This window comes from Pristis pectinata, chromosome 4 (assembly GCF_009764475.1).
Source record: "Pristis pectinata isolate sPriPec2 chromosome 4, sPriPec2.1.pri, whole genome shotgun sequence".
In the NCBI taxonomy this organism is placed as follows: Eukaryota; Metazoa; Chordata; class Chondrichthyes; order Rhinopristiformes; family Pristidae; genus Pristis; species Pristis pectinata.
In genome coordinates this window covers 79884130-79910739 of record NC_067408.1, presented here as the reverse complement: position 1 = coordinate 79910739, position 26610 = coordinate 79884130, and the positions used below count along the sequence as shown (strand labels likewise).

Sequence of the window (26610 nt, the reverse complement as noted above, 5' to 3'; positions counted from 1 at the left end):
GCCCACCACACCTTCATTGGGACAATGAGGAATAGGCAATAAATGCTGGCATCGTCATTCCGAAAAATGAATAAAGTAAAAATACCCTGTCACGGTGTTAGGAGGAATCTGGAGTGTTAACCTGTGTAGCTACATGGTTATTACTTTGTCAAGCTGTTGCTTGATTATCCAGATGGTTGCTCTCCCAAACCTCGCGCACAGTTCTAGGTATTAGTCAGGATGACTTTACAAAGTGTGTCTTTGCAGTGTAGTAAATTTTGAAGTGTTTCTATAATTTTTTATTGTCGCAGAATCGCGGTATCTTCTAAATAAACAAAATTAAGGTTAATCAAACTTTGCCTTTCAAAGGAGCGTTCTTTGTAATGAACTTCTCTACTTTAGCTAGAAGACTGCATATTTACTGTGTAAAATTAGAGATTATTGGTTAAATATCTTATAGTAATTGGTATTTCCAGTTCACAGCACAACTTAATAAAGACTATGGTACATCTTTGCAGATTTTCCTTAAATCAGCAAACATTACTGTGGAACACAGTATTCTGAGGTAATCTCAATTCTGAGACTGTTTCTGTGAAGAAGCAGCTCATAATAAAGTTAACGATATTGGCATTGATGAACAGACACTCGTTCATATTGTGTGTAACATTGTGTTTTAAATAGTTTATGCACAACATAATGTGCATTAACAACACTGGCAAATAATGGATTTTCAAAATATCACCCAATGATAGCTTTAGATTTCCTCTCAGTGTTCAGCTCTGTCCCAACGCTAAGGAGCAATTAACAGTCCGTCTTTGTGACTTGACAAGATCCCCTGGAAAATGATTGGGATATATTTTTCTCTATTTGCTTGATATTAAAGAATATAAAAAACAGTCTTAATAAGGATAAAATACCTTGTGCATTCTTTTCTTCCCTTGTCTCTGCAGTTAAATTATAAACAAAGATGTCATACTCATCAACAGGAAAGGAAGCTGATTTGATTGAGTTGGTAGCACAGTAAAGTGCAAAGATTTGTTGTTCATAATTAGAACTTTTTTAAAAAGTTTATTTTTATATTATGTGTCAATATAAACTAGAATGCATGTGCCACTCAATATGTTTTACAGGTCAGATCTCAGTCATATATGTCAGTCAGAGTTTGTTCTACTCTGTGGGGTATTCAATATTTAATCAGCATGAGATTTTTAATAATATTTATTGTGTGTGAATTTCTCGAACAGATAATCTTCATGCTGTTTTATGCATGAAATGTGATTGAAAGATGTTTGAATGGATTTATTGTGTCACATTGAAGAAATCCAGGCCCTTGTGATTTAATCAAAGCATTTTGTCAAAATAAACACATTAGGAGCTATGTCTCCCAGTTTAGCATTGTTGCAACAATATTACATTGCCGATGCCAGATAATTTTACAAAGGTTAATATCTGGCTTACTTGGATGTTGAGTTGTTTTCCTTCTGTGTTATTAAGTGATGTTTTAAAAAAGAATATTGTCCAGCGCAATCAATCCTAAAGCAAGGGCACTTACCGCTGAGCTCAAAGAAAGCTCCCTGCAAAGTTCCAACAATGTCTGTGTCGAAAACTTCCGCTTTTCCAAAGCCTGCTGCTGTTAGGCATCAATTCAAAGGGAATCTCTGACACTTCACAGCCGTGGTGGCACCAAGCTGGCTGAGCAGCCAATCAAAATCAATAATTCTCACAGATAGCGTGCCAGGAAACAAAAATCACCAATTTAATTTGCTCTCTAAACTTTAGAGTGCTAACTCGTGATTGGAACACACACCAACAATTAAAGTAAAGCTGATGTGTCATAAATGAAGTCTTTGGAGGGAAAAAGTGTTAAATTATTTCCTGAAATTCTTTATATATTAGATCTGTGGTCATCATTTCTTGTATATATTTTGGACTTCCACATTTGTTTCATGAAATTTTAATATCATTAATTCAACCTCATTTGATGCAAAATCATAGTGAAATCATTTTAATCCTCCCACATAAATTCATCTAGAGAAAATACAATGCAGGACTTTTGAAGCAGTTCCATATTTACTCCAATCACTGCTGCAGGGGAGTTTGTGACCCTCTTTTATGCATTCATACCATGCAAGAAATACTTCTCGATTAGTATTGTGTCATTACCATAGTAAAAGGCCCAAGGATTGTAATGGGGGGAAAGCATACTGTGATATATTTATACTGAGGCTATGTTTTCTTTTCTCCGATTATTACAGCATCAGCAAAGTGATTTGATACTAAATAAGCAGCTGATGATTGGTTAGTTTATGTGACAGCAGTTTTCAGATTCAGTGGTTCTATTATCATTGTGTGAGATATAGCCCATAAAAGTGATATGAATCTTTGTATTATCGCATTTCAAAAGACAGTCGGGCAATTCTTTTGGATTTGCACCAGCGATTATGAAGTGATCAGTGGCCCCACACTCGCCACCATCACAGGGGCCCCAAGGTGGATCCTTACTCCAATTCCTGAAATATACATGTGATCTCCATGGATGGAGTCAGGACTGTAGTGCCTGTGGTAAGCAGGAGATTCACTTCCCCAAGATTCAGATATTTAAACAATAGTTTTGGATGATCAACTGTTGCAGAGTACTTGGAATGCTTTTCATGTTTAATCCTCGATTCAGTTCTCCCTCCACTCACTCAGCTGTGGGTTTAGGACCCATTCTGGCTGCCTCCTCCATTATTGTCCTCCATTTTAAATTTTGGCCTTGGCCTATTCCTATCCATCTTTCTCCCTCAGTCTCTCACTGCCTCAGCCCCGTGGTCGCCGGTCTCAGATTCTGACCACATTTTTATGTGCTTTAGTGGGTTCCAGGCATTTCAGTCTGGGTTTAATCATATTCAGGATTTAGTCAATAGAAAGACCATTTAGCTACGGTATGAGACGACTGCTTTTGATGCATAACTTTCACCCAGTCCAAGCCCTGGTCCTCCATTCACTTAAATTCCATGTCACCTCATCTGAAGGTCAATGTGCAGTTTTTGTTTCGTATCCAGAGACATTGCAGTATCTGCGGCACAGGGTGCATTTGCCTGGCTTAGAAATGAAGCAACAAAAAGATTTTGTTGTTTGCAGTGTGTTAAAATTTGCAAGTTGGTAAAAATATTCATTAAAACATGTGGCAGGCACACCGAGGGAAAAGGACGGTGATGATAAAGAAGGTCGTGCCGGTACGGAGTCCAGAACAAAATGCTTGTGAAAGCCCAAATGGAGGAAAGAAAGATGAGAAGAACGACCAAAAGAAGGAAACATTTAAACTGGAGAGTTGAAGCAAGCAGAAAAATAACTGAAGGAGTGAGACAGATTTGTATTTGCCTCTCAGATACATCTGAGATCAACCAGCAGCTGAAAAGGCTGACTTTTGACATTGGGCTATTGATGTAGATGGATTCCTTGGGCAATTTGAAGAAACTGGACAGAATTCTTTCAATTATTATTGAATGAGATATAATTTTGCACCATTACGGGTAGCCCACCAGATATACAGGGATTACAGAAAATAAGATTTATAATGCCATCTAAATTTTTAATTTATTTATTGTGGTCAAATACGTAAATACCAGATTAAAATAACTGTGTCTTACTACAGCTTGAAATATCAAATTGATGCAACACATCTTGATTAATCAGGGATATGAATATTACCTGTCTTGGTATTTCTTCCACATATTCGTGGCAGAACACATGAATGTGAGAATTCAGTTTGCTCCAAGCCTAGCACTTCCTGGATCCTGATATTAAATAAGTGCATGTCCTCTTTGGACGTGATTTTATCATGTAAAATTTGCAAAGTATTCAGAAGCCATTTCTATGATTGATACTTTTAATAGCTTATTCAGTCGTAAGACAGCCATTGTTTTGTGGAATTGGGACGTTCATCTGCCATGACCTGTGTTTACTTTACCTATTTGGAGTTCTGTGTCATATTTTGGTAAGTCTGAAACTGGGTGTCATAATTGGCTTTGGGAGCCTTGCTAGTTTTGTGCAAGCTCACAGACCATTTCAATGCCGCAGCTGTAAATTTGAAAAGATTGTTTGGATTGTCTTCTCAGTTTCGTCTTTAGTCCAGAGTACACAATGTGAAAGAGCAGTGGAAGTAGATTCAGTGGTAACTTCCAAAAGACAATGATATGTACTTCAAGGGAAGTATTTACAGTGCTGTAAGCAATGAGGATAAAACGTGCATGCATTGGAGTAGTTCAAAGTCACAATTTGTTTTTGGTTGCACAGTATATCATCCAGAGCATTTCAAAGACTTTCATGAATTCCAAAGCACAATCATGTTAACTTCTGTGCCAAATGACTGAAACTTTTCAGGATGCAAATGCCAGAAAATTGTTTAACTATTTGTGTTGTTCATACCACTAACAGCTACCTAATAATGACTGTATTTTGCTTTAGGCTGAAATTCAAGCTGGAAAATGAAAGTTCCCATTCAGTTAATGGTGTTCTTATATACATCCACTGTTCAAAGCCTGAAGATTGTGTCCAAACGAGGCTCAGGTAAGCAAGAAGCTTTCAGTTCCATTTTTTTTAAATTGTATTATGACAACATTAATTGTAAAAGCAGCAAATGCTCTATTTTTGTGCAACGGAACACTAATTGTTTAAAACCACAATAACCTGAAGCAATTTTGTTCACATATACATTGCATGCCAGAAGTCTATTAGCCACATTAAGACTTGGAGTTAGGAGTAATTCTTCCAAAGTTTGACAGAAAATATGAAGGTAGAATCAGTCTATGAATCCATTTTAGTCATTTATTTGTAATTGTGCTTCGAAGGCATAGATTATCTGTTTGTTTTTATATGCTTGAGAGTTGTGTGATTTGGTGGGGGAAGAAACCAGTTGTGTAGTGATTAATGAATTGTTCACAGAATTGGCATAATACTGCTCTTTGCGATATAGTTACTAGTTTTGTTACAGTTTGAAAGATGGTCTCTCTTTAACTACTTGTTTTGTCTTTAGGGAGTTGGTATGGTTTTGTATGCAACTAGGGCAAATCTGTTGCAGGTCTCATTATGGTGATCAGAAGAGCTATTAATTCATAAAATGAATGTGCTATAGGGTAATAAGGACTTCATGAATATTTTTGTCATAAACCTTTTGAGTGTTCCATGAGCAAACTAGAAATTAAACAGTGTAATTGTGTGACTTCTGAATTCAACAGGTTTCAGAGTTCTTGTGTTTTTGGCTACCAGTTACTTGTTTCCATTACTGTGCTGTCATTGGAACCAATGTTTTTTTTTGTTGCATTAAACCAAATTACCTGGGTCCTAGAAATCATGTAACTTTTACTAATGAAAGCCAGAATTTCAAATATGTTGTTGATGTACACTATGATTAAATCAGAAATTAAAAATGTGAAATTCACTATAATGCTTCACCAACAAGATTAAATATATTGACCACCTTTTTTTAAAAAATCATTTTGGCAGTAATATCAGAAAGGAGAAAATGTTTTCTAAATTTGCAGTTTTAATTTGAAATCAGTGAAAATATTTTGGTGATGGGATTTTCTCATATTGTCAAATTGTTTATATTAACCTGTCCAAAAGGTAGTTCTACAGACTTGCGTCCTCATTGATGGATTTAAGCTCAGGTTCAAAGTGGTCTTGAAACCTGAAAATCAGGCAAAGCTCAATGCTAAGCGGGGACATTTACAATATTATCCTCAGTAACATGCCGTCACAGGCCATATTTTAAGATGTACAGCTTTTTGTTGCGTTGTCTGAGGTACATGACCAGCCATGACTGAAGAAATAGGAAAGTGGAGCTTTAAATTTTATTTCTGTGAATAAATTAAGTGACATTACATTATTTAGTTTTGTGCAATTGGTTCATGTTGTTGTAAAATATCTGCAGCATTGAGGATTTTTAGCATAGAATTTTGAAGGAGTGTACCAGTGTTATAATTGGTGCGTACTTCGTGAGGAACTATGGACTATGGTTTATATTCCATGTAATTCTCAAAATGTGATTGATCGATGGGAAATGGCACAATGGCATACAATTCTTATCCCATAGATTTTCATCAGGCAAATGTTTATTTTGCTTAATATATAATTTAGAAATGTTAGATGTTAATATGCACCACGTAGGAACTACTGGGGTCATTTTCCAGCCTTGTGCTATCATCAGGGAGCATCCCTTGCTAGCAGCATAGATTTGAAATCTCAGTATATTTTGCCAGCAAGCTATCTTGCACTCAATTTTACAGTATGTGCTCAAGTGGATGAGTCCACGTTATGATTAGAAAATTATCCTCGGTCCTGAAAGTATGCCATGGGACTCTAATACACGGAACAATTCATTTATGGTTTGTTTGTTTCATTTTAGTGGAAGTTTAGCCTCATTTATTTAAAATAGAAAATTGTTGTAAAGACCCAAGTCTAAGAAGAGGTACAAGACCAAAAATCTCTGGGGTTAAATGTATGTAAATTCTTAGAAGTGGCAAAGAAGTTGAGTTGAATCTTTATAAAATAATAATTCAGCCACATCTGAGTATTGTGTCCCATTCTGGGTGCCATGCTTTAGGAAAGATATGAAGGCCTTGGGGAGGGTGCAGAAGAGATTGAATAAAATGATGCCAGGGATGAGGAACTTTAATGTCATGGATAAAGTGGAGAAGTTGGGATGATTATTCTTGGAACATGGAGGTTGCAAGTGATCTGATAGTATTTAAAATATTAAAACATCAAGACAGAGTAGATGGAACGTATTGCCATTGGCAGAAGGGCTATGAACCAAGTGATTCAGAATGAAGGTGTTCGGCAAAACCAAAAGTGATGCGAAGAAAACCTTTATACAATGAGTGGTTTAGGCCTAGAATCCACTGTCACGGGTAATAGTAGCAGCAGGTTCAATTGGGAACTGCATTAGTATCTGACAGGTCAGAATTCGGAGGGCAATAAAGAGGGGGCAGGTGAATAGGACTGGATTGGTTGCTCTTACATCAAGTCATTAGGTACTTTATGGGTTGAGTAGCTTCCTTCCATGCTGGAAACATTGTGATTCTGTGAAGTTCAGAACCTTTTTTGTGCAAATTTTGATAAACTAACTTTGAACGCCTTCTGTTCCCTTGCAAACATTTTTAATTTCTTTTGGTATCACATTCATGCCAATAATGGTCCCTGGAGATGCTGCTGCAAGTAAGATTTCCATTGCACCTGTGCATACATGTACTTGCGCATATTTTGATAAAATTGACTGAGATAAGCTGGAGTGTGAAATGTACAAACGATATACATATTGTTATGTACAACGTTAGAAAGGTGCGTGCGGCGTCAGGTCCTTTATAATTTTAAGAGGCAATAAGTTAGACTTGTAACAAGAGTTGTTAAGAGTTTGATGATGAGCAAAACAAATTAAACCTGGAGTTATTTCTGTGATGGAAATATATTTTTGGAGACTATCAGCATTAATCAGTTTATAAAATGTTCTCGTGTTTACATGTCAGACTACATAGGTCCCAGAGAGGATGCAGAAGGGAATGATTCCAGGGATGAGGGATTTCACCGAGAAAGTGAGACTGGAGAAGCTGGGGTTGTCCTCAGAGCAACAGGTTTGATGGAGTTTTACATGATCGTGAAGGGTTTAGATAAGGGAAATTGAAAGATTTATTCTCATTAGTTGGTGATTCAAGGATCAGAGGACACAGACTTAACAGTTTGGGCAAAAATTACAAGGGTGTATGAGGAAAACTACGTGATGATCATCTGGAACATACTACCTGTGATGATGGTGGGAACAGCTGATCAGGGAATAAGAGAAAAGATTACTTATTGGGCTACAGAGAAAGTGCAGGGAAATGGGACTGAATATATTCTTCGATGCTTTGCCTGCATGAACTCGATCAGCCCGATGGCCTTTCTCTCTGCTGTGAAATTTATGAGAAAAAAGATGAAAAGAGCAGACGTAGATAAACTGGATTATGAAAAACATTAAAAATTGTTAAAGCTCTCAAGATCTTTCCTCAGGTCACACATGCAGTCATGACATAGTGTTCTTTCCATTTAACTGAAGTGAGTGAAGTTAGATTGGGAAACCCTAGAGAAATATATCCATGTAAGAAGGTTAATAGATATTCTTGAATCTATCAATCATACTCTTTTGGCTTTTGTTTTGAATGGTTGAGTGGACTTCTTATGTAATATGTGCCCTCGGGATATTTGCATTTGAAATGGATTGATATCTCATGCCGAGCAGGCTATGCTGATGAAGTAAAGGACCTGACATTTGGTCAGATGTGTCCCTTACCCAGTAAATAGTCAAAAATTAGATTAGTTCAATCCTCAGTGGCAGCATGCTTCAATATTTTCATTACTTAATTAGCATTTGTTTTGATTAACAGGGAACACTTGTTCCATACACCACACATGATGCAGTGTATTATGGCATGTAATTCCAAAGATTCTTTTGTTATGCTAAGGCTGTTTAAAATCTGAGTTAGAAATGGATTATATTCATTTTTGCAGTTCGAAAGTGATATTTGGTGTGAGTGAGGAGTAACTGGAAAATTTTTCAGGATACATCTGAAAAAGGAGTGTTCCATTTTGCAGCTCTGGTTGCTAAGTTCTCCCAGTGCTGAAGTGCTCAAAAAAAATAACTGCCCTGTCCAATAAAAGCAAATTATGCTTCCATTTCCCTCCTAAGGTTCAGCACTGAACACCAGCGGGCACTCTTCTCATGTGAGTCTAGATGTTAAGTGTTGTCAGGTGATTGATCTCAAAGGACATAAACAGATAATCCTGTCCTTGCTTATAATCTGGAGAAAAAGAGAGCTTATAATGTTGGACAGACTTCATATCTAACTTGAACTGGAAGAAATTGTCATGTTACAAGTACAGGGTTTCATGATACTATGTTCTGACACTTATGGCATGGGTATTAAAAAGAGAAGGAAGAAAAGTATAAGATCCTCATGAGTTTGAAATTTAGGATCTACAATAGTAATTTTGGCACTTTAGGAATAATTCTTACTCAAAGCTGCTTCCTCACATAAAGTGAGATCCAAACGCATGCAGTATTGATTGCAAATAAAATGTGATGATGAATCTGTTTTAGCTACTGGGAAAGACATATTTGGAGAATTGGGTGCACTTGTGAGCACTATTTGCAGCAAGGATTTTGGAGCCAGGGACAGAGTATAATGTAGTTTCAAGTGACTAGTATAGGTACAACTGTGAAGGGAAATTTCAAGAGTGTGGCCTCCTCTACATTGGCGAGATCAAACGCAGACTACGTGACCTCTTCGCAGAACAGCTGTGCTCCGTCTGTAACCGTGATCTGCATCTCCCCGTTGCCAGTCGCTTCAACACCCCCTCCCACTCCATCACAGATATATCAGTCCTTGGTCTCCTCCGCTGCCAGGAGAATTCCAAACGCAAACTGGAGGAACAGCACCTCATTTTCTGTCTTGGAACCTTGCAGCCTAATGGCATGAACATTGAATTCTCCCACTTTGTCATCCCCTCAACACCTTCCCCCCCATCCATGCCTCTTCTTTTCTTCCCTTTCCTAGCCTCTCTCTCTTTGTTCTACATTTTTTCCTCCTTACCTTTGACACATCCCCCGGTGGATCTGCTCTGCCCTCCTTCCCCGCACCTGCCTATCACTATCTCTAACCTGCATCTACCTATCACCTCCTTGTGCCCACCCCGCCTCCCCTCTTTTGTCCACCTATCCCTGCTCTGCTTTTCCCTCCTATATATTGGGCTGCTTCTTTTCCTATCTTCAGTCCTGAAGAAGGGTCCTGACCCGAAATGTTGACCACCTGCTTTTCTCCACGGATGCTCTAGCATCATGGTGTTTTTCATCCTGATTTCAAGATCCTGTATGCTTGCATGAATGAAAAAACTATTAATGAAAGATGATTTCCATTAGTCATTGGAGTCTGCTGCTGGGGGAGGGGTGGGGGTGGTGGGGGAAAACAACAGTGTTCACTGCTGATCTTGAAAGAGGTCACCCGGTAAAGTCTACCAATCTCTGTGGAGTGGATTCCTACTTTCTGATGATTGCTGATGTCAGTTCTAGGGGATCTCTGGGGTCAAGCACCAGTTCAGTTATCAAGAATTTTGAAGAATACTCAGAGATAGCCAAGTAACTAGTAAAATGAATGAAATTTAATGAACCTTTTAAACATTTTCCAGAATGCAAATTAACCTTCTGAAGTAATCTGGAGTATTGAAAGTCTACAAAGAGAAAATTAGGTGTTAGTGCTCTTCTGATTGTTTGTTAATTCTGGTTTAATATGCCAGTAAAATCTCAGCTATAAATCATGGAACATTTTGAAGAATTTTTTTTACAGGTAGTGTGTAGTTTCCTGTCAGTTCACTGACCTCTACGTGGTTTGCTTAAGGATTTGGTGACCCCAGTGGAGGTGTTCACAATCACTGATGAAAGTTTCTGGATTTTCACATTAAACTATGGATGTGCTTACTCCAGAAGTTGCAGTCAGATTGCCTCTATTATAATAAAGTATGATCAAAGTGATCAAGTAAGATCACATGAATGATAGAGAAATGGAGGGAAGGGTTAGATAGATCTTTAGAGCAGGATAAAATGTCGGCACAACATTGTGGCCCAAAGGGCCTGTACTGTGCTGTAATGTTCTATGTTCAAAGTTTCTTCTTTACTTTCATTGTACAAATTTGCCCCAAAAGATGTGCAAAAAATGATTATGCAGATCTAAATCATGTTTCCTTCAAATCTGAACTGCAACAAGTGTCTTATTTCTGTCCAGACATCGCATTAAATGCTGTTTACATTTTAATATTTATAAGATCATTTGTTCTAAATTAAAGTTGCCATTATATTGCATGGAGTTCTGGCAGCTAAGCTGGTAGCACTGGACTGTGTAAGCCATGGAAAGTAAGCTGCAGTGTAAGGTGACTCTCAGGTGATGTGTGGCAAAGTTAAATGTACACTGGCCCCTGATGTTCACATTCTGGTGAACCTTTCCAGATGTTCAGAATTTGTAACTTCCTATTTAATTACAAGTAGAAAGCTATATATAAACCGACAAACTACATTCAAGTGAATCGAATTAGATTCCAGTGAACCAAATCAAATTGTATTGCATTGTAGTAAAAAGGTAAATTGGAAACATATCAAGGCAAATTTGGATACGACTGATCATTCAAATAGGAGGATCGTGGAAATAAATGAAGTGTACTCCAGACTGTGAAATGCAATTGCCACGAAACTGTCAGCTCCTGGGTTTATTTTGCCTTTTATAATCTAAATTTTGCCACTGAGGATCTCCATTTATAGAACAGAAATATAAATAGACATATCCACCTTCTGTGACATCTTTGCTTAATACAGTAAGACTATATTGTAGAACAGCTGTGTTATAGACATGTTCAGAATAAAACGTCATTTGGCTTTGCATCCATCTGGCAGTCTCATGGAAGCAGAGAAATAGAATTTAATTTCCTTAGCATGGACAACAGGACTGTATGTATTTTAACAAAAATGTAATATTTATTGAAGGCATATTGGGCACATACCTTAGGAATGGATTCATACTCTTTAAGTTCAGCATCAGTACAAATTCAAATCCACTTCTTCCCAATGCTGACTTGAAGTACAAATTAGATACCAAAATATGAACTGGTTCCCAAGCCAGGTGAAGTGATAACTGTCTTCCAGGGAATTGCCTCTGCCTCTGTGTCATCACAATGTCAGTTTGTGCCTCAATACTGGGTTCAGGCTGGCTACGTCTTTTAACACGACGGTTACTTTAAAGTTGGCCCACTTTGCATTAACAGCACACTGAGAGGGTGAATGTGCCTTCAATTGTCCAAAGCTTTTTAAGAATAAATACTTACAATGCCACTAACTCTCATTTAGCAGCTCAATTCCATGAGCAACTCATGGTATATTTTTTGTTAGTTCAATGCATTGTCAAGTTTTAGTTAATTAATAGAAGCTGCACTCATTTTAAAATTTCTTATCTGAAGATGTACGATGAAATATAATGTCTGTGTGTCCCATGGAAGCTCAGTAACAAGACAACCTGGAAATGTGGCATTTTGCAGGTACATTAGGTTTAGCATAAGGGAGTGCACTGAACTCTGTTTTTCTAAAACTCCCATAGGAGGCCCTCCGTAGCCCAAAGGGGGGAAAACTGCACATTCAGCTTTTAAACTCCCTTTAAATTTGACAAATCTGGAGACTCCGACATGTAGCATTGGTAGGGGAACTGTAAAGGCAAAAATTAAAAAAAGTTTAAAAGAAATTAATTTTCAAGATTTAAAAGAATTAAAATTTATTGCCTGGGATGAATGTGCACTGGCTCACAAGTTGTCCATTGAAGCATTAGATTGAACATTGCGAGATCTTAGAAATTAATGGGAGGTGTTACTTTAGTGCTCGCTGGAGATTTTCATCAAATGTACCAGTCATTCCAAGAGGCACTAAAGCAGTTGAATTGAAGGTTTGTATTAAAGCATTATATAGTTTGGAAAATGTTAAATAATTGCACTTGAATATGCGAGCAACTGTGACAGGTGGTCCATCTTCAAGAAGGTTTGCTTCAAGTTTACTCAGATTGGAAATTAAATACCAACGCTCAACAGGAATGATTTCAGTGAAAAACTTGGGCTGAATTGCTCCATCATTTCATGATCTGATGCATGCTGTTTTCCCAAATGTCACCCCAACACTATTTGAATTACCAGTGGTTGCATGAAAGAGCAAGTTTAGCACTAAAACAAAAATGACACAGTGCAGAGCATGAAGAAAGACCTTATTTTGAAGCTTCTTGGACAACCTATATAACAGAAATCTGTTGGCAGTGTGACAGGCATTGTTGAGGCTGCACATTTTCCTGTAGAATTTTCTAGCCTTTTGTTACCACCTCGTGTACCATCACATAATCTTAAGTAGAAGGATTAGCTCCAATCATGCTACTCATAAATTTGCATCCCCCAATACTGTGCAATTGCACAAGATTATCAGTTCAAAAATTACTACCACGTGTAATTGAGGCTATGGTAATGACTGGTTATGCTATCGGGGAAAATATCTCCATTCCTCGGATATCAGCTATCCCATCTGATCTACCTTTTCAATTCAAGTGACTTCAGTATCCCGTTCAAATTAGTTTTGCTATGAACGTCAACAAGGTATGAGGACAATCACTAAGAGTCGTTGGCCTTAATCTCAAAATTCAGTGCTTTTCCCATGGTCAGCTATGTGTTGGCTGCTCCAGAGTTGGAAATAATTTTGCACTGCATTCGAAGGCAAGGAATATAGTGCATTCCAAAGCACTTCAATGTTGAAATCAAGTCGACTTAGATATTGTGCCCAGGTCCGTACCTACTTGAACGGAACTATATTAAATTTAATTTCTGTGTACATTTTTATTTTCAGTGTGCAATTTTTTTGGTAACTTAAGTTAAACTGCATAATTTTAACCCCCTAATGAAATAATGAAATAATGAATTCATGAAATAATTATGTATTTAAGAGAAATTTTATTTCATTTACAAGGTTTGATATAAAACGTGATTGCAAGGAAATAAATGCAAACATCATGATTGTCAGCAAAATAACCTGAACAACACAAGGTACAGCAGTTACTTAAAAATATATTGTTTGAATTTTTATTTCAACTCTTTCCAGATGTTGAGGGGTCACAGTCTCAGAGTACAAGGTAATACACTTAGAACTCGTATGAAGGGAAATTTCTTCACTTAGAGGGTGATGAACTGATTGACTTTTGGATATTGAGTAGAGTGCTATGGAAGCCCACTCACTGAAGTTACTCAAGAGAGATATTTCTCAACATAACACGCATCAAAAGGTGTGGGGAGAGCGCAGGGATATGGTGTTGAGATTGCTGACCACTCACAATCACTATGAGTGACTGCACTTGCTCCAGTTTTTCTGTTTCTGATCAGGAAGGACTGTGGGTTGAACCTTATTTTCCTGCCCCTGTGGTCTAGTTGCTGCTAATAGCCCATTGTGCCTCACTAAAGGGTTGCAGCAGTTGTCGCTACTGGGACCTTGGGATCCTGCAAAAATGTTAAAGACATTAAAAAAATATATTATTAAAATCCCCTCCTGGCAATGACAGTCAACAAAGCTAGGGGTGTGTCTTTGCTGGATTTTGAGATTTTCTGAGGTAGTTCAAGGTAGGACTCCCTCAGTGCAGTTTTGGAGCATCCCTCACTTAGTCCACTAATTCTCGAATGCCTTGGTCTACTGAGAGAGGTCCTGATTGGAAGACTGCAAGTCTGGGTGGCAGGCCCAGGCCAGTAAGATTGAGCTCCTGTCAAAGAAACGTGCTAGGTTTGAAAACAGTTGATCCTACAAGGAGACTAAAATTATGTTTTACTCAATTACTGTCTTAAGTCTGTATATTTCTTATAAATTTTAAGTTAAGTTGAAAATACTCCTTGTTATGATACCTATTAATTCATTTTCACTTGATGAATAAGTTACATCAACGTCAGTATCATTTGATGTGTGACAAAAGTTTTTAGAAATTTGGTGTCCTTGAACAGATCAGCTTTGTCATAATTTTCAAATAAAGATGAATATTGGATTTCCCATACCAGATTGTGCTTATGATAAATTCTGGTTGAGATTGTTAAGTGTTTGTCCACAATAGGAAAAAGCTTGCATTCAGCAATTCAATCAATGGAGCTGTAAGTCCATGATAACTCTTTTCAGAGGAACAAAAGGAAATTTTCACCTATGATCATGCTTTTCTGTAAAGAAGAATGGCACAAAACCAACAGCTTTGAGGACTCAGAAGCAGGACGGGATCAGTGAACACTTTGTCTTGAAATCACAGATTGGGTGTTGAGAGAAAAAAAAGAGAACACTCTATATTGGAAATTCTCTGCACTGTATTCCCTAAGATAGGATATCTTTATTAGTCACATGTACATCAAAACACATAATGAAATGCATCTTTTGCGTAGAGTGTTCTGGGGGCAGCCCATAAGTGCCGCCACGCTTCCGGCGCCAACGTAGCATGTTCACAACTTCCTCACCCGTACGTCTTTGGAATGTGGGAGGAAACCGGAGAACCTGGAGGAAACCCACACAGACACAGGGAGAACGTACAAACTCCTTACAGACGGCAGCTGGAATTGAACCCGGGTCTCTGTCCACAAAGAATTAAAGTAGTGGCAATGGAACTTGCATCCTGTTTGAATCCAAAAGTGTAAATCAACTTGCTTTCAGTGTGCCATTCAATTTCACAAACTGTGGAACCAAACTTGCCAGCACTGAGGCCCACAGATGTATCCGGGAGGGAGCTGGAGGCAATAAATTGGAATCAGAAGTGAACTGAGACCCCTTCTCAGCATTGGTGCAAGAGCTCTGCTCACTTCAGTTAGTCTGCAGAGCTGCCTAAAAGGTCTGAATCAATGCAGCAGTGACCCATGTACTGATTATTACTGTGTTTCTTTTAGGCCAAATAAATCGGTGTAATGTTAAATTTCGATTTCAAGAGCTGAATAACAACAGTAAATTGTGTTTGTGTACCAGCTTTAATATTGATGTGTCCTTTACCAAACAAAGGCAAAATGCAGAAAAAAGCTTCCAGGGCAGATGCATTACCACAAGGAGAGGTTTTCAAGAGTACCTTAAAAGAGGAAAGTAAGTTAAAGGAGATGGAGAGGTTTGAAAAGGGAATATTGGAGTTTGAAGTCTTGGCAGCTGAAAACATGGTGGTCAAAAATCGAGCAGTTATATTTGGGGGTGCTCAAGAATTGGTGAAGCTGGAGGAGATTATGAGATAAAGGGAGATAGAATCCATAGATGCATTTGAAAACAAGGATGAGAATTTTAAAAGCTTTAACCATTAAGTTCTGAGGAAAAATCTAGATTTCTGAATCCTTTTGTGATTTATCATCAGTAATTGGTATAAATTAGTATATTCAGCTATACTAATATTCTCCTCTTTCTATTTCATTGCTATGATACAAATGTTTTAATAATGATTCATGGAAAAACTATGTAATAAGAACAGGTGTAGGCCTCCAGCCTCTTGCATCATTCAATGAAGTTATGGCTTATCTGTGACCTAAATTCAGAAGTCTGCCTTTGATCGATGCCTTTGGTTAACAGAAGCTGATTTAAAATTTATTGTTGATTAAACATCAGTTGCCGTCAGTGGGAGAGTAGTCCAGACTTGCTTCTTTTCCATGTAGTAACGTTTTCCTAATTTTCGTTCCTCGGGACTGGTTTCTTCCCATAAGCTTTAGAGCACTTTTGGAGAGATACTTGACAAGTACCATGTTAAGTGTTATGGCTTTGATGTTTAGCTAAGTGTGTGCATATGTAGGTCTCACAGCCGACACCTTTCAGGTAAATACTGGGAACAGTCACAGAATATTGAGAAGTGGGGTGTGCAGTGTGCTGTGTGCTGTCCAGCTGAGAGGAAAACTTCTGGTTCCATTGGAATTTGAAACTTGTTTTTATAGTGAGTCCAGTTCCTGACCCCAGACACCAGTGACAGGTTAAAAATCTACTTTAAGTAACTCCTCTGAAACCTGTAAATTACAAAGGTAAATTGAAGTTGATCGAGTGTTCCTGAGGCATTGATGTAATCTCAAAAATAAATTGGTGATTTTTAAATTATTTTAATTGTGCACAATTTTAATTGTCATAGGTTCCTTGCAGTTAATGAATGTCCTGGAGAAGTTGAATAATCAGAGGAAAAAAATTTAAAAAATGAAATTTGACCCATAAGTCATTCAACAAGCAATCGGGGATTTAAATCTAAGTGTGCACCTTGCATTATTTCATTTTGTTGATGACTACTTCCATAAAACATTTGATTAGTAGTACTTTGCATTTATCTAGTCAATGTGCAATCTTATCCTTAGTTAAATATTCATCCAAATCTTTTAAGTGGAGTGAATCAGTGTGGCATTAGTTACATTTGAAAGGAGTTTATTCAGAAGATAGAAAAGCTTATATTTTTAAGTCCCTTGCAAATCCTCAATATGCCCCAAAGCATTCACAGCCATTGAAGTACAGTCCATTCCCTGTTAAGTAAGTAAAAGCAGCAACCATTATAAAATAACAAGATGCCACATAGAGCAAAGAGATGAATGAACAATCTCTTTTGGTGGTATTGGTTGAAGGATGAACCAGGACACCAGGAAAGCTCCTTTGTTCTTCAAAAAATAATGCCAAAGGATCTTTTTATGTCTGCCTGAGTTTAATGTTTCAAAAGGAGACTGGCACCTCTAATCATGTCGCAATCCCTTATAACTGCCCTAAAAACCTAAAATGTCAGTTTAGATTCCGATCAGAAGACCTTGAGCAAGCCTTGAATCAAAAACGATCTGACTTAAGTGAGCACAACTCTGATACCAAATGGAGAGAAAATATTTTCTCCAATCTCAGAAGTCACCGACTTCATCCTTGTAAAGTCATCATCTTGTGGTCAGTTAAAATTGTATATGATATATAAAATCTATGTTTCCTTTGTATTTATATTGTTTCTTTTGTGAAGCAAGTTTATTTCTCTAAACTTTAATGTTAAACTGCAAAATCACGTTTTCCTGTGTCATCACCTCATTTTTTTTGAAAGCTTGTTGTCATTGATTCCAATATTTCCTACAGAACAACTGTACCGACTTGGTCATTAACTGTAGTTTGGAATGTCCCAATATCATTAAAGGTGCTATAAAAAGACAAGTTTTTTTTTAACTAGTTTTTATCTCACTCTAAAGCGCACCAGAGATGAAAGATACTGAGCATAAAATTGAACTTTCAATGCAAGTTTACTACAAGGATTGCAGGCTGTCAGCTTAAATAATTTTATTTGGTTGACTGTGTTTACAGGTATTATGTTAAATGTATCCTTGCAGCATTTGGCTGACAATAACTTTCGAATTATATTTTTCATCCAGCTCTTTGACAATAGATAGTAATCCATTCCATAAATTACTGCTTAGTCTGTCCACTCAATCTGTCTTATTTATTTTCAGTGACGTTCACCTTCCTTACACTTGTAATCGAACTCGGTGATTACATATTATCGATAAAGTATTTTTAAGATCCATCTGCCTTTGTGTTGGCTACAAACAACACAAATAATAAGATAGCAAAACAGCCGCAGAGCTAACTCCATTGATTGATGTCCATGGGCAGATTTTTCAATTTTTAATGGCAGACCAGTTTTTGACGTTGACTAAGCTGCCTTTGATGCTGAAAGTCTTTATCCTTTCTTTTCAAAACCTTCATGCATTATTTTTTGAAAATCAACGCAAATTACATCTATTGGATAGCTATTTCTGAGAATGCAATCATTTCCATAAAGAACTCTGGAGATTAAGAGATTTGATAAAATAATTCATTGGAATAAACATGAAGTATGTTACTACAGAAAATATTTCATAATAAACATATTTAATACCTGAAACACCATGATTATCAAAACAAAAACTCTCACTGAAGGATGAAAATGCTGTGGATGAAAGCATATTGCATAGAGTTCTATAGAGTTAAAGAAGATTTCCTAGATATCATCAAAACCTTTATTGAATCAGGTTGTGTTCGAGCTCTTAGTTTGATTTGATCCCATTTGTCTATCCAACTGATCATGAAAAGTTGACCCATTTACATTTTATTTGCAAGAGTACAGTTACGAATCAGTGGGTCTGCATGACTGAAAGGTATCAGTTCAGAATGCAAGTTCTGGATCAGTAGATTTTCAATTCATCTCATTTATGGGAAATTGGTGAGACTTGACAAATTAAAAGGTAACAGGCTAAATGTTGGAATCCACGGGATTTCTGCAGTCTTGTAACTGAACCTTAAGCATGCATGTACAAAAGTAGTACATAGACTCTATTGCAAGGGGTCAGAGTATGGGATCCTTTTATATTGTCTCTGGTGAGATAAAATCTGGAACATAGTTTTGTTTTTCTTAAGGATGTAATTGTGCTGGAAGTGATGCCTAGTTTGCACTGGATGGATTCCAGGGACGAGAGATAGAAAATGTCTAAACTGTCTTGAGTCGAGAAGAGCAAAACATAATTCCATTAAAAATGTGTGTAATAAAGGACTTGGCAAGGTGGATTTTAAAAACTATTTTGGCTAGGAATCTGCAACGAGAAGTGATGTTCTCAAATTCAGCTGCATTGGAATAAAATTAGAAGAAAATGCTTCACTAGGGAGGTTGTGTCAGAATGATCTACCACTCAGAGCCTCTGTCGATGAGCTTACTTCGAGACTGATGGATTGTTTTTTGGGAATGAAAGGAAATTATGGAAAGGGAAAATGTGTGAGAAGGTGGAGTCAACGTTCAGCCATGATCTTACTGAATGCAGTCCCAGGCTTGAGGTCCTCAATTGCCTTAAGTCACTGAATCTGATTTCTTCAGAATTAATCAGTTAAATTTAGCAGGGCTATTTCTCTTGAATTCAATCTAATTCACCAGACGTGCCAAATTTTTCTGTGTAAAAAAAAAAATTAGATTATGTGAGTTGTACAAATCATTCAGGTTGCTTTTTTTCAACTCTGTTATTAGTCAAACTGTTTACACCAAAAGACATTTCCCAGGTTGTCACTTGTTTGATATGTCAGCTTCTTTAACTACAAATTTCACAAATATAAGATGCTACCTTGTGAGTTTAACTTAGTTCATCATGTATTTTGCTGTTCTCTGCTGTTAATGTGCAGAGAACTGTAAGCTTGCGATTCTTCTCATTCAAGACACTTATTCAGGACAAATAAAATGTGCCCTACATTGTTACAATAGTCAATCATATTACAGGGCCTTTTTTTTTAAATTTAAGACCAACTTCCATTCCAGTAACATCATGAATGGAAAATTAGAAAAACAATCTTGAATTGTCTGGCGAATTTTAAAGCAGCAAAAACTATCCAAACATGCTTCACAAGGTTGTTAACTGATGTCGTCTATCTCCTCACCTTGCAGTAGTTCACCATCCTATATTGTCATCCTCTCTGAGATGTTAAAGCTGCCAAAGTCACTATCTTGCATGCATCTCTAACTTATTATCTTCCCCATCCAAGTTTAACAGTGCTTTTACTCATGACTCCCATGTTCTTGTGGCAAGTCAAATGATAAAATACATGGATAAATTTGTCCTTAATTCATGAGATGGTGGAAGTATCTTCATTTAAGTATTAGATTCCAGCTAGATCTTAGCTTTAGGTTTTGTCACAACAACACCTTGCATTTATCTAGTACCTTTAATATTGTAAAACATCCAAAGGCACTTCTCAGAAGTGCGATTGGATTAGATTTGACACTGATCCAAAAGAGGTAGTAATACAGGTGGAGTAGAGCTTGGTCAAAGCAGTAGGCCCAAGGAAAGTATTAAAATGCTGGAGAAAGAGAAATAATGTGACTTGACTTGATATTGTGCTGTATGTAGAAGCATTGCACTTATGTAGGTACTACATGTGGAATTCAATGGACTGTACTTCCCAGGGTTCGAAAATCAGTAGTTTTATGGTAATAAGATAACAATCTATGATTTAATTTTAAGAAAGCTCTTCCTAGCATGTCAAAAGCATTAATTGATAATCTGCTTCAAATGTTCAAGCCAGAAGGCAGTGATAAATTGCATGCAGTACAACTTTGCCATATTAGCATTTACAATAGTATTATTTAAGTCCATTACTACATAGTCACTTAACTATTGCAAATATCACTTCTGGTATTAGTGTTAGCCAGAGTAAAGGTGTTTATGCTGAATACAGTATGTAATTTGAAGTGTGCTAAAATATTGCAGATAGAAATCTCTGAATGCAGTGTATTGAATGCTGGATTAAAACTGTAATTCCAGGAACTATCCCCATTATTTCAAAGTTGCATTTTTATACATTTTGTCCTAGAATTTAATGTCAGATTGTGCCAAATTTCTGAATGTTCAATATTCAGGTAGAAGTTACCAGCTTTCTCTGACTTACCCCTGGTTAAGATTGTATCATTGCAGAACGGATAGTAGCTTTGCAACAAGGAGAATATACTGGCTTCTTGTCAAGAAATCAGATTGGTACCTTTTCCCCATTCTTTCACAGTAGCCCTGCAAGTTATTTTCCCTCGGCCTATTCAATTCCATCCAATTTTCTTGCATTAGGCTCTTTGACATTGAAGGTGGTGTTATTACACTGCAGCTCAAGATTGAGATTCCAAAAGAACACTTTGCACTGTTGCATTGGATGCTGAGCCTTCTGATATTCATTTGCATCTAATTACAGTGTATTCAGGCTCAGTCAGATGCAAACTCGAGAACAAGCACTGAAGAAGTTAGGTGCTTTGCTGGGGATTAGCACCCTACTTTGGGTAATGTTCAGGAGCAGGGCAGAGGGGGAGAAAAAGACTCCAGGCTTCTTATTTCATTACATCAGAATAACTACTTCAAATAATTGGTTTGCAATATCGTACAGAATTTCTGATGATTTAGCAGTATGACTCTCAGCCTTTGACAACTGGGATGAAGTTGCCTCAGGTTCTTAGGTTTGATAAATACAGCAATGTCATAATCCAATTAATCAATAATTCTGCTTTAATCTTTTGGAATACAGCCTTCAATTTAAAAGGCAGACCCACTGCATAAGCCATTAGGCGTTTCCAATTGGCAGTTCACATTAAATCGTGATTCACAACTGTTTAATTGACCATGCAGTATTACAGTTTAGTGTAAGATTGGAGAGCACAGTGGTGATGGTGAATGGGACTGGGTGTGATCTATGATATCGACAAACAGAGCTTTGGGTAAGCTTGCATTTAGAGGTTGGAATGCAGAAAGGCAGGTGGGAGGACTTGGGATCTGAAGGTAACAAGTGCATGGATGAAGGTCTGAGCAACAAAATGAGGCAGTGGTGGATTTGACTTTGGGAGAAGATTTACAGCTTAGTTTCCAAGGGAAGTGTCATGTAAGTTTCTTGAGAGGGCAGGGGGAGTAGCTGTTGGTGGGGGACGAAGCCATTTCACCTTGTAATTAATTGATAATGAGATGGACCAGCAACTGCTCATTGTTCCCAGTTAAAACTAAGAGATTGGCCTGTGTTTTTTGCACTGGTTTAACAGTTGATTTTTAGATGAACAAAATGTGATAGCCTCTGAGGAAGCCTTGCCTGCAAAAAGTACATAACAGGAGATCGATGACAGGCTGCAAAAATTATGCAGATCTTGCCTGTAATTGAGTATCGGAAACTCAAGCACACCTTCCAAAATAATTCAAAGTGGCTCATCTATTGATTTCAACATTGTACTGCTTGCACCTTCTGCTCCCACTGCTCTCGTGTGATTGAAGTGAAGGTCACCTGACTATTCTTCCTGTCCTCCCAAGTTCATTAATATTGTCAACACTTCCCTCTCCTCAGTTATGATCTCTCTCACTTGTAAAGCTGCATTTTACCCCTCCTCAAAAACACATCAATGCTTGATGTCAATGCTTGCAAACACAGCCAAATCTCAAACCTCACTTTTGCCTCCAAAGTCATTAAACATGTTTCCGCTCACGGCCATGTCCATCATTTCCAGAACTGTGTGTTTAAAAGCCTCAAGTCAGGTTTCTGGACAAGCTACAGTTCTGAAATGTCTCTTATTTCGGTCACAAATGCCACCTTGTGTGACTCTGGCGGTGGTAAACTATTCCTCTGAATCCCTTTCAATCATGGCTGATCGCGTGCTCCTTCCTCATCCATCTGGCTTTTATCCATCCAGTGGTTCCTGACGGTCATTGGCACTGGCTTCGCTATCCATTTGTAAGCACTTACTTCTGCAGTCCTCAGGAACCTATCTTTGACCCTCTCCTGAAACTTTTCTGCCTGTGTCCTAACACTCACCACACGTGAACCATTCATCATCCCCATGCTATCTGTGGATTTATATTAGCTGCTGATTGAGCATTGCCTTAGTTTAAAATTTCTCATCCTTGTTCCTCATTTGCTTTGCTCCATCTGATCTCCAACCTACATAGAACATAGAACACTACAGCACAGTACAGGCCCTTCGGCCCACAATGTTGTGCCGACATGTTATCCTGCTTTAAGATCTATCTAACCCTTCCCTCCCACATAGCCCCCTATTTTTCTATCATCCATGTGTCTATCTAAGAGTCTCTTCAATGTCCATAATGTACCTGCCCCCACAACCTCTGCCGGCAGTGCGTTCCACTCACCCACTGCTCTGTGTTTTTAAAAAAAAAACTTACCCCTGACATCCCCCTTATACCTTCCTCCAATCACCTTAAAATTATGTCCCCTCATGTTAGCCATTGTCGCCCTGGGGAAAAGTCACTGACTGTCCACTCGATCTATGCCTCTTGTACACCTCTATCAAGTCACCTCTCATCCTCCTCTCCAAAGAGAAAAGCCCTAGCTTGCTCAACCTATCCTCATAAGACATGCTCTCCAATCCAGGCAACATCCTGGTAAATCTCCTCTGCACCCTCTCTAAAGCTTCCACATCTTTCCTATAATGAGGCAACCAGAACTGAACACAACTTCCAACTTTATCGCATTCAAGAGCCCTGTACATTTCCTATACTGGCCTTTTGCATACTTCCAAATTTACTTGCTCTACTAAACTTATTTATTTACATTTTAACTGCCTTAGCACTAATCCCTGTAATTCCCTTCCACACCTCACCACTCTAAGACAATGCTTAAAACTGATGTCTCGTTCAAGCTTTTGGCCACTTATTATTATGTCTGTACATGGCTCATGTAAAGTTTTGTTTGGTAACATGCTAATGAATCACTTTGGAACATATTCCTAAAAGTGCAATATAAATTATGGATTGACCTCCCAATCCCAGCAGCCATGCCTCCCAAAACCTGCAGCCTCGCTCCAGCAGTCCGAGGATAGAAGAGGAAATAGCTACTTTTCTGCTCCAGTCATTATCTCCTTCCCTCCAGCCCCACCATCACCACCCCAACACTCTCTCGCTACCAAGAACACATTCCTATCTAATAAGGAGATACAAAAAATTCTACAGATGCTGGAATCTGCAGCAATACACAAAAAGTGCTGGAGGAACTCGGCAGGTCAGGCAGCATCCATGGAGGGAAATAAACAGTCGACGTTTCGGGCCGAGACCCTTCATCAGGACTGGAAAGGAAGAGGGCAGAAGGCAGAATAAGAAGGTGGGGGGTGGGGGAGGAGCACACGCAGGCAGGGGATAGGCGAGTTCAGGTGATAGACGAGTCCAGATAAGGGGGGAAGGTAAGAGGGTGGAGTGGGGGGGGGGGGGGGAAGATATAATAAGCTAAGAGGTGATAGAAGAGGCAAAGGGCTAAAGAAGGAGGAATCTGGTAGGAGAGGGCAATGGACCATGGAGTAAAGGATGGAGGAGAGGAGATGGGCAGGTCATCAAGGCGGGGGCATGTATCATCTTTAATTACAAAACAGGATTCAATTTAATTTTTTTTTGTCAGAAGATGAAAAATGTACAGGTAATGCAAATAGGTCAGTGAAAATGATCTCACTCCAAGAATTGATGGTCTGTTGAAGTTCAAGGAGCAGCCTGTGGAAAATGGGGGAGACAAGGCTGGAAGTTTGGTGGTGGAGGGGGTAGGGTGTGCACAGGCTGAATGCAAAAATCAAAGGAAGGGAAGAAGAAAAGAGGAGTGGTGCGAGCGAGGCAAGTAGGGGGGAGGAGGACAGAAATAGTGCATGAAGGAAAGGGTTCTGAACAAGGGAGGGGTGTGGGGGCAGTGAGGGAGGGAAGTTGATAAGCTAACAAAGATGTTTGTGCATGTGTGTGCGTGTGAATTTTGAGCGGCAGAACCTGGCGTCCAATCGTCTTGGACCTTCTCGCCATTAGGCCAAAACCTCAATCTGTCAAGCCCAATATGGAAAGGAGCCATCTCATGTTAAACAGGTTCATGCACACACATTTTCCACTCCTTAGAAGTGGAGTGGTAGCAAGTCGTCCTTCATACCAAGTGTCTGCTGAAGATGAAGAATACAAATGCAAGTTGTTATTGTTGTTTATAAATAATTTTCAGAACCATTTTGTTTTGGGGGGGAAAAATGTACTCCGAAGCATGCCTTAAAAACGTTTTAGGCAAATTGATATCAAGTGTGCAGTGAACTAAAGAAAAGGAAAGGCTAATTCACTGATAAAATATAAGTTGAATTCTATTCCCAGTTAGTAAAAAGAGCTGTTTTACTTTCACAGTGCTTGTACTTATTGATAATTCAGTCAGAATTTAGAACAATGCAATCAAATTTGTTGTAATTTTTTATTTTTCCTATTAGATTGCCTTTCCATTTTCGTTGTGTTCCAGTGAATATTAGATTGCCTTTCCATTTTTGTTCCAGTGATTTGTGAATTTCATAAACAGTCAGTAGACATTACTGTGCTTTGATTGGTTTTCATAGTTCATTGAGAGCTTACACTACAATAATTGCCTCAGTTCCATTTCACATCAAAACTGATTTTCATTTAACATAACTAACATCAGAATCAAGTAGTAGAAGACCCATATTCAGTCTCGACAGGAATGTAACAAGCAACTGAGTGCCTTTGCCGCCATCTCTGCCCTTCCCACCGAGATCGGTTTGACCTAGATTTGAACCAAAATCATAGGAGAAAGTCCAGTGTGTAGCCCATGCACTACACTTGTTCCATTCACACCTTATCTTTCAGTGAAATGTCTATTGTCAAGTTCCTTTTTATTCCCTTGCATCCTATAGGCCATTCTCTAATGAAATTTTAGTATCACCCATTCCTGTTTGTACTTTAAAAATGGTCACTATTTCAGAAATGCTTCGTGAAATCACAACCATAGAATTGTACAGCACAGTAAAAGCCCTTCAGACTATCATGTCCATGCCAAGCTTTTTTGCCAATCTACACTAAACCCATTTACCCACATTAGGTCTGTATCCTTTTGTGTCTTGCTTATATCAGTGCCTGTCTAAATATCTCTTAAATGTGGTGATTGTACGTGATTCTACCACCTCTTCTGACAGTGGGTTCCAAATATCAACCTCTCTCTGTGTTTAAAACCATCTTTTCCTCTTTGAAATTCCTTTCAACTTAAACCTTATGCCCTTTTGTTTTTGATAACTCTACTGTGAGAAAATAGATACTGTACAGCTGGAAGTCTTATGTACCTCTGTCAGGTCACCCTTCAGCCTCCTTCACTTAAGGGTAACCAAGTCCAGCCTATCCAGTTTCTCCCTATAACTGAAGTCCTCCAATCCAGGTGACATCCTGGTGAATCTCATCTGTGCTCTCCCCAGAGCACCCGCATCCTTCTATCAGTATGGTGAGCAGAACTGCACACGATACTCCAAGAATGGTGAAAAGTTGTAATATAACTTTTCAGTTTTTATATTCTGTGCTCCCACCTACGAAGGAAAGCATGCCATTTATGGTCTTCACTCTTTCTCTGTTGCACTTTCGGGTAACTGCACTTGAGCCACAAGGTCCCTCTGTTCATCAACATTCCTTGCCCTACCATATACTGTATATGTCCTTCCTTTATTTGACTGCCTAAAATGCATCACCTTATGCTTGTCAGGATTAAATTCCATCTGTCATTGAAATTAGCTTTCCCCCAATTTAGGACTTGAATTTGAGGACCAGTCCTATCTTTTTCCATAACTA

General features: G+C 38.2%; 1 protein-coding gene across 6 annotated transcripts in view; it reads left to right on the top strand.

The window, feature by feature from the left end:
* Nucleotides 1–26610, top strand: part of il1rapl1b (interleukin 1 receptor accessory protein-like 1b) — a 1038953-nt gene that overhangs the window by 94039 nt on the left and 918304 nt on the right. For 5 of the 6 annotated variants that reach the window (XM_052015176.1, XM_052015172.1, XM_052015173.1 and 2 more), the window contains one exon: nucleotides 4429–4530. In XM_052015176.1, the coding sequence (XP_051871136.1) occupies nucleotides 4449–4530 (82 nt within the window). In that variant the 5' untranslated portion in view covers nucleotides 4429–4448. Of the gene's footprint in view, nucleotides 1–4428; nucleotides 4531–26610 lie in introns of those variants that run through there. The other variant, XM_052015177.1, reaches the window with a different exon arrangement.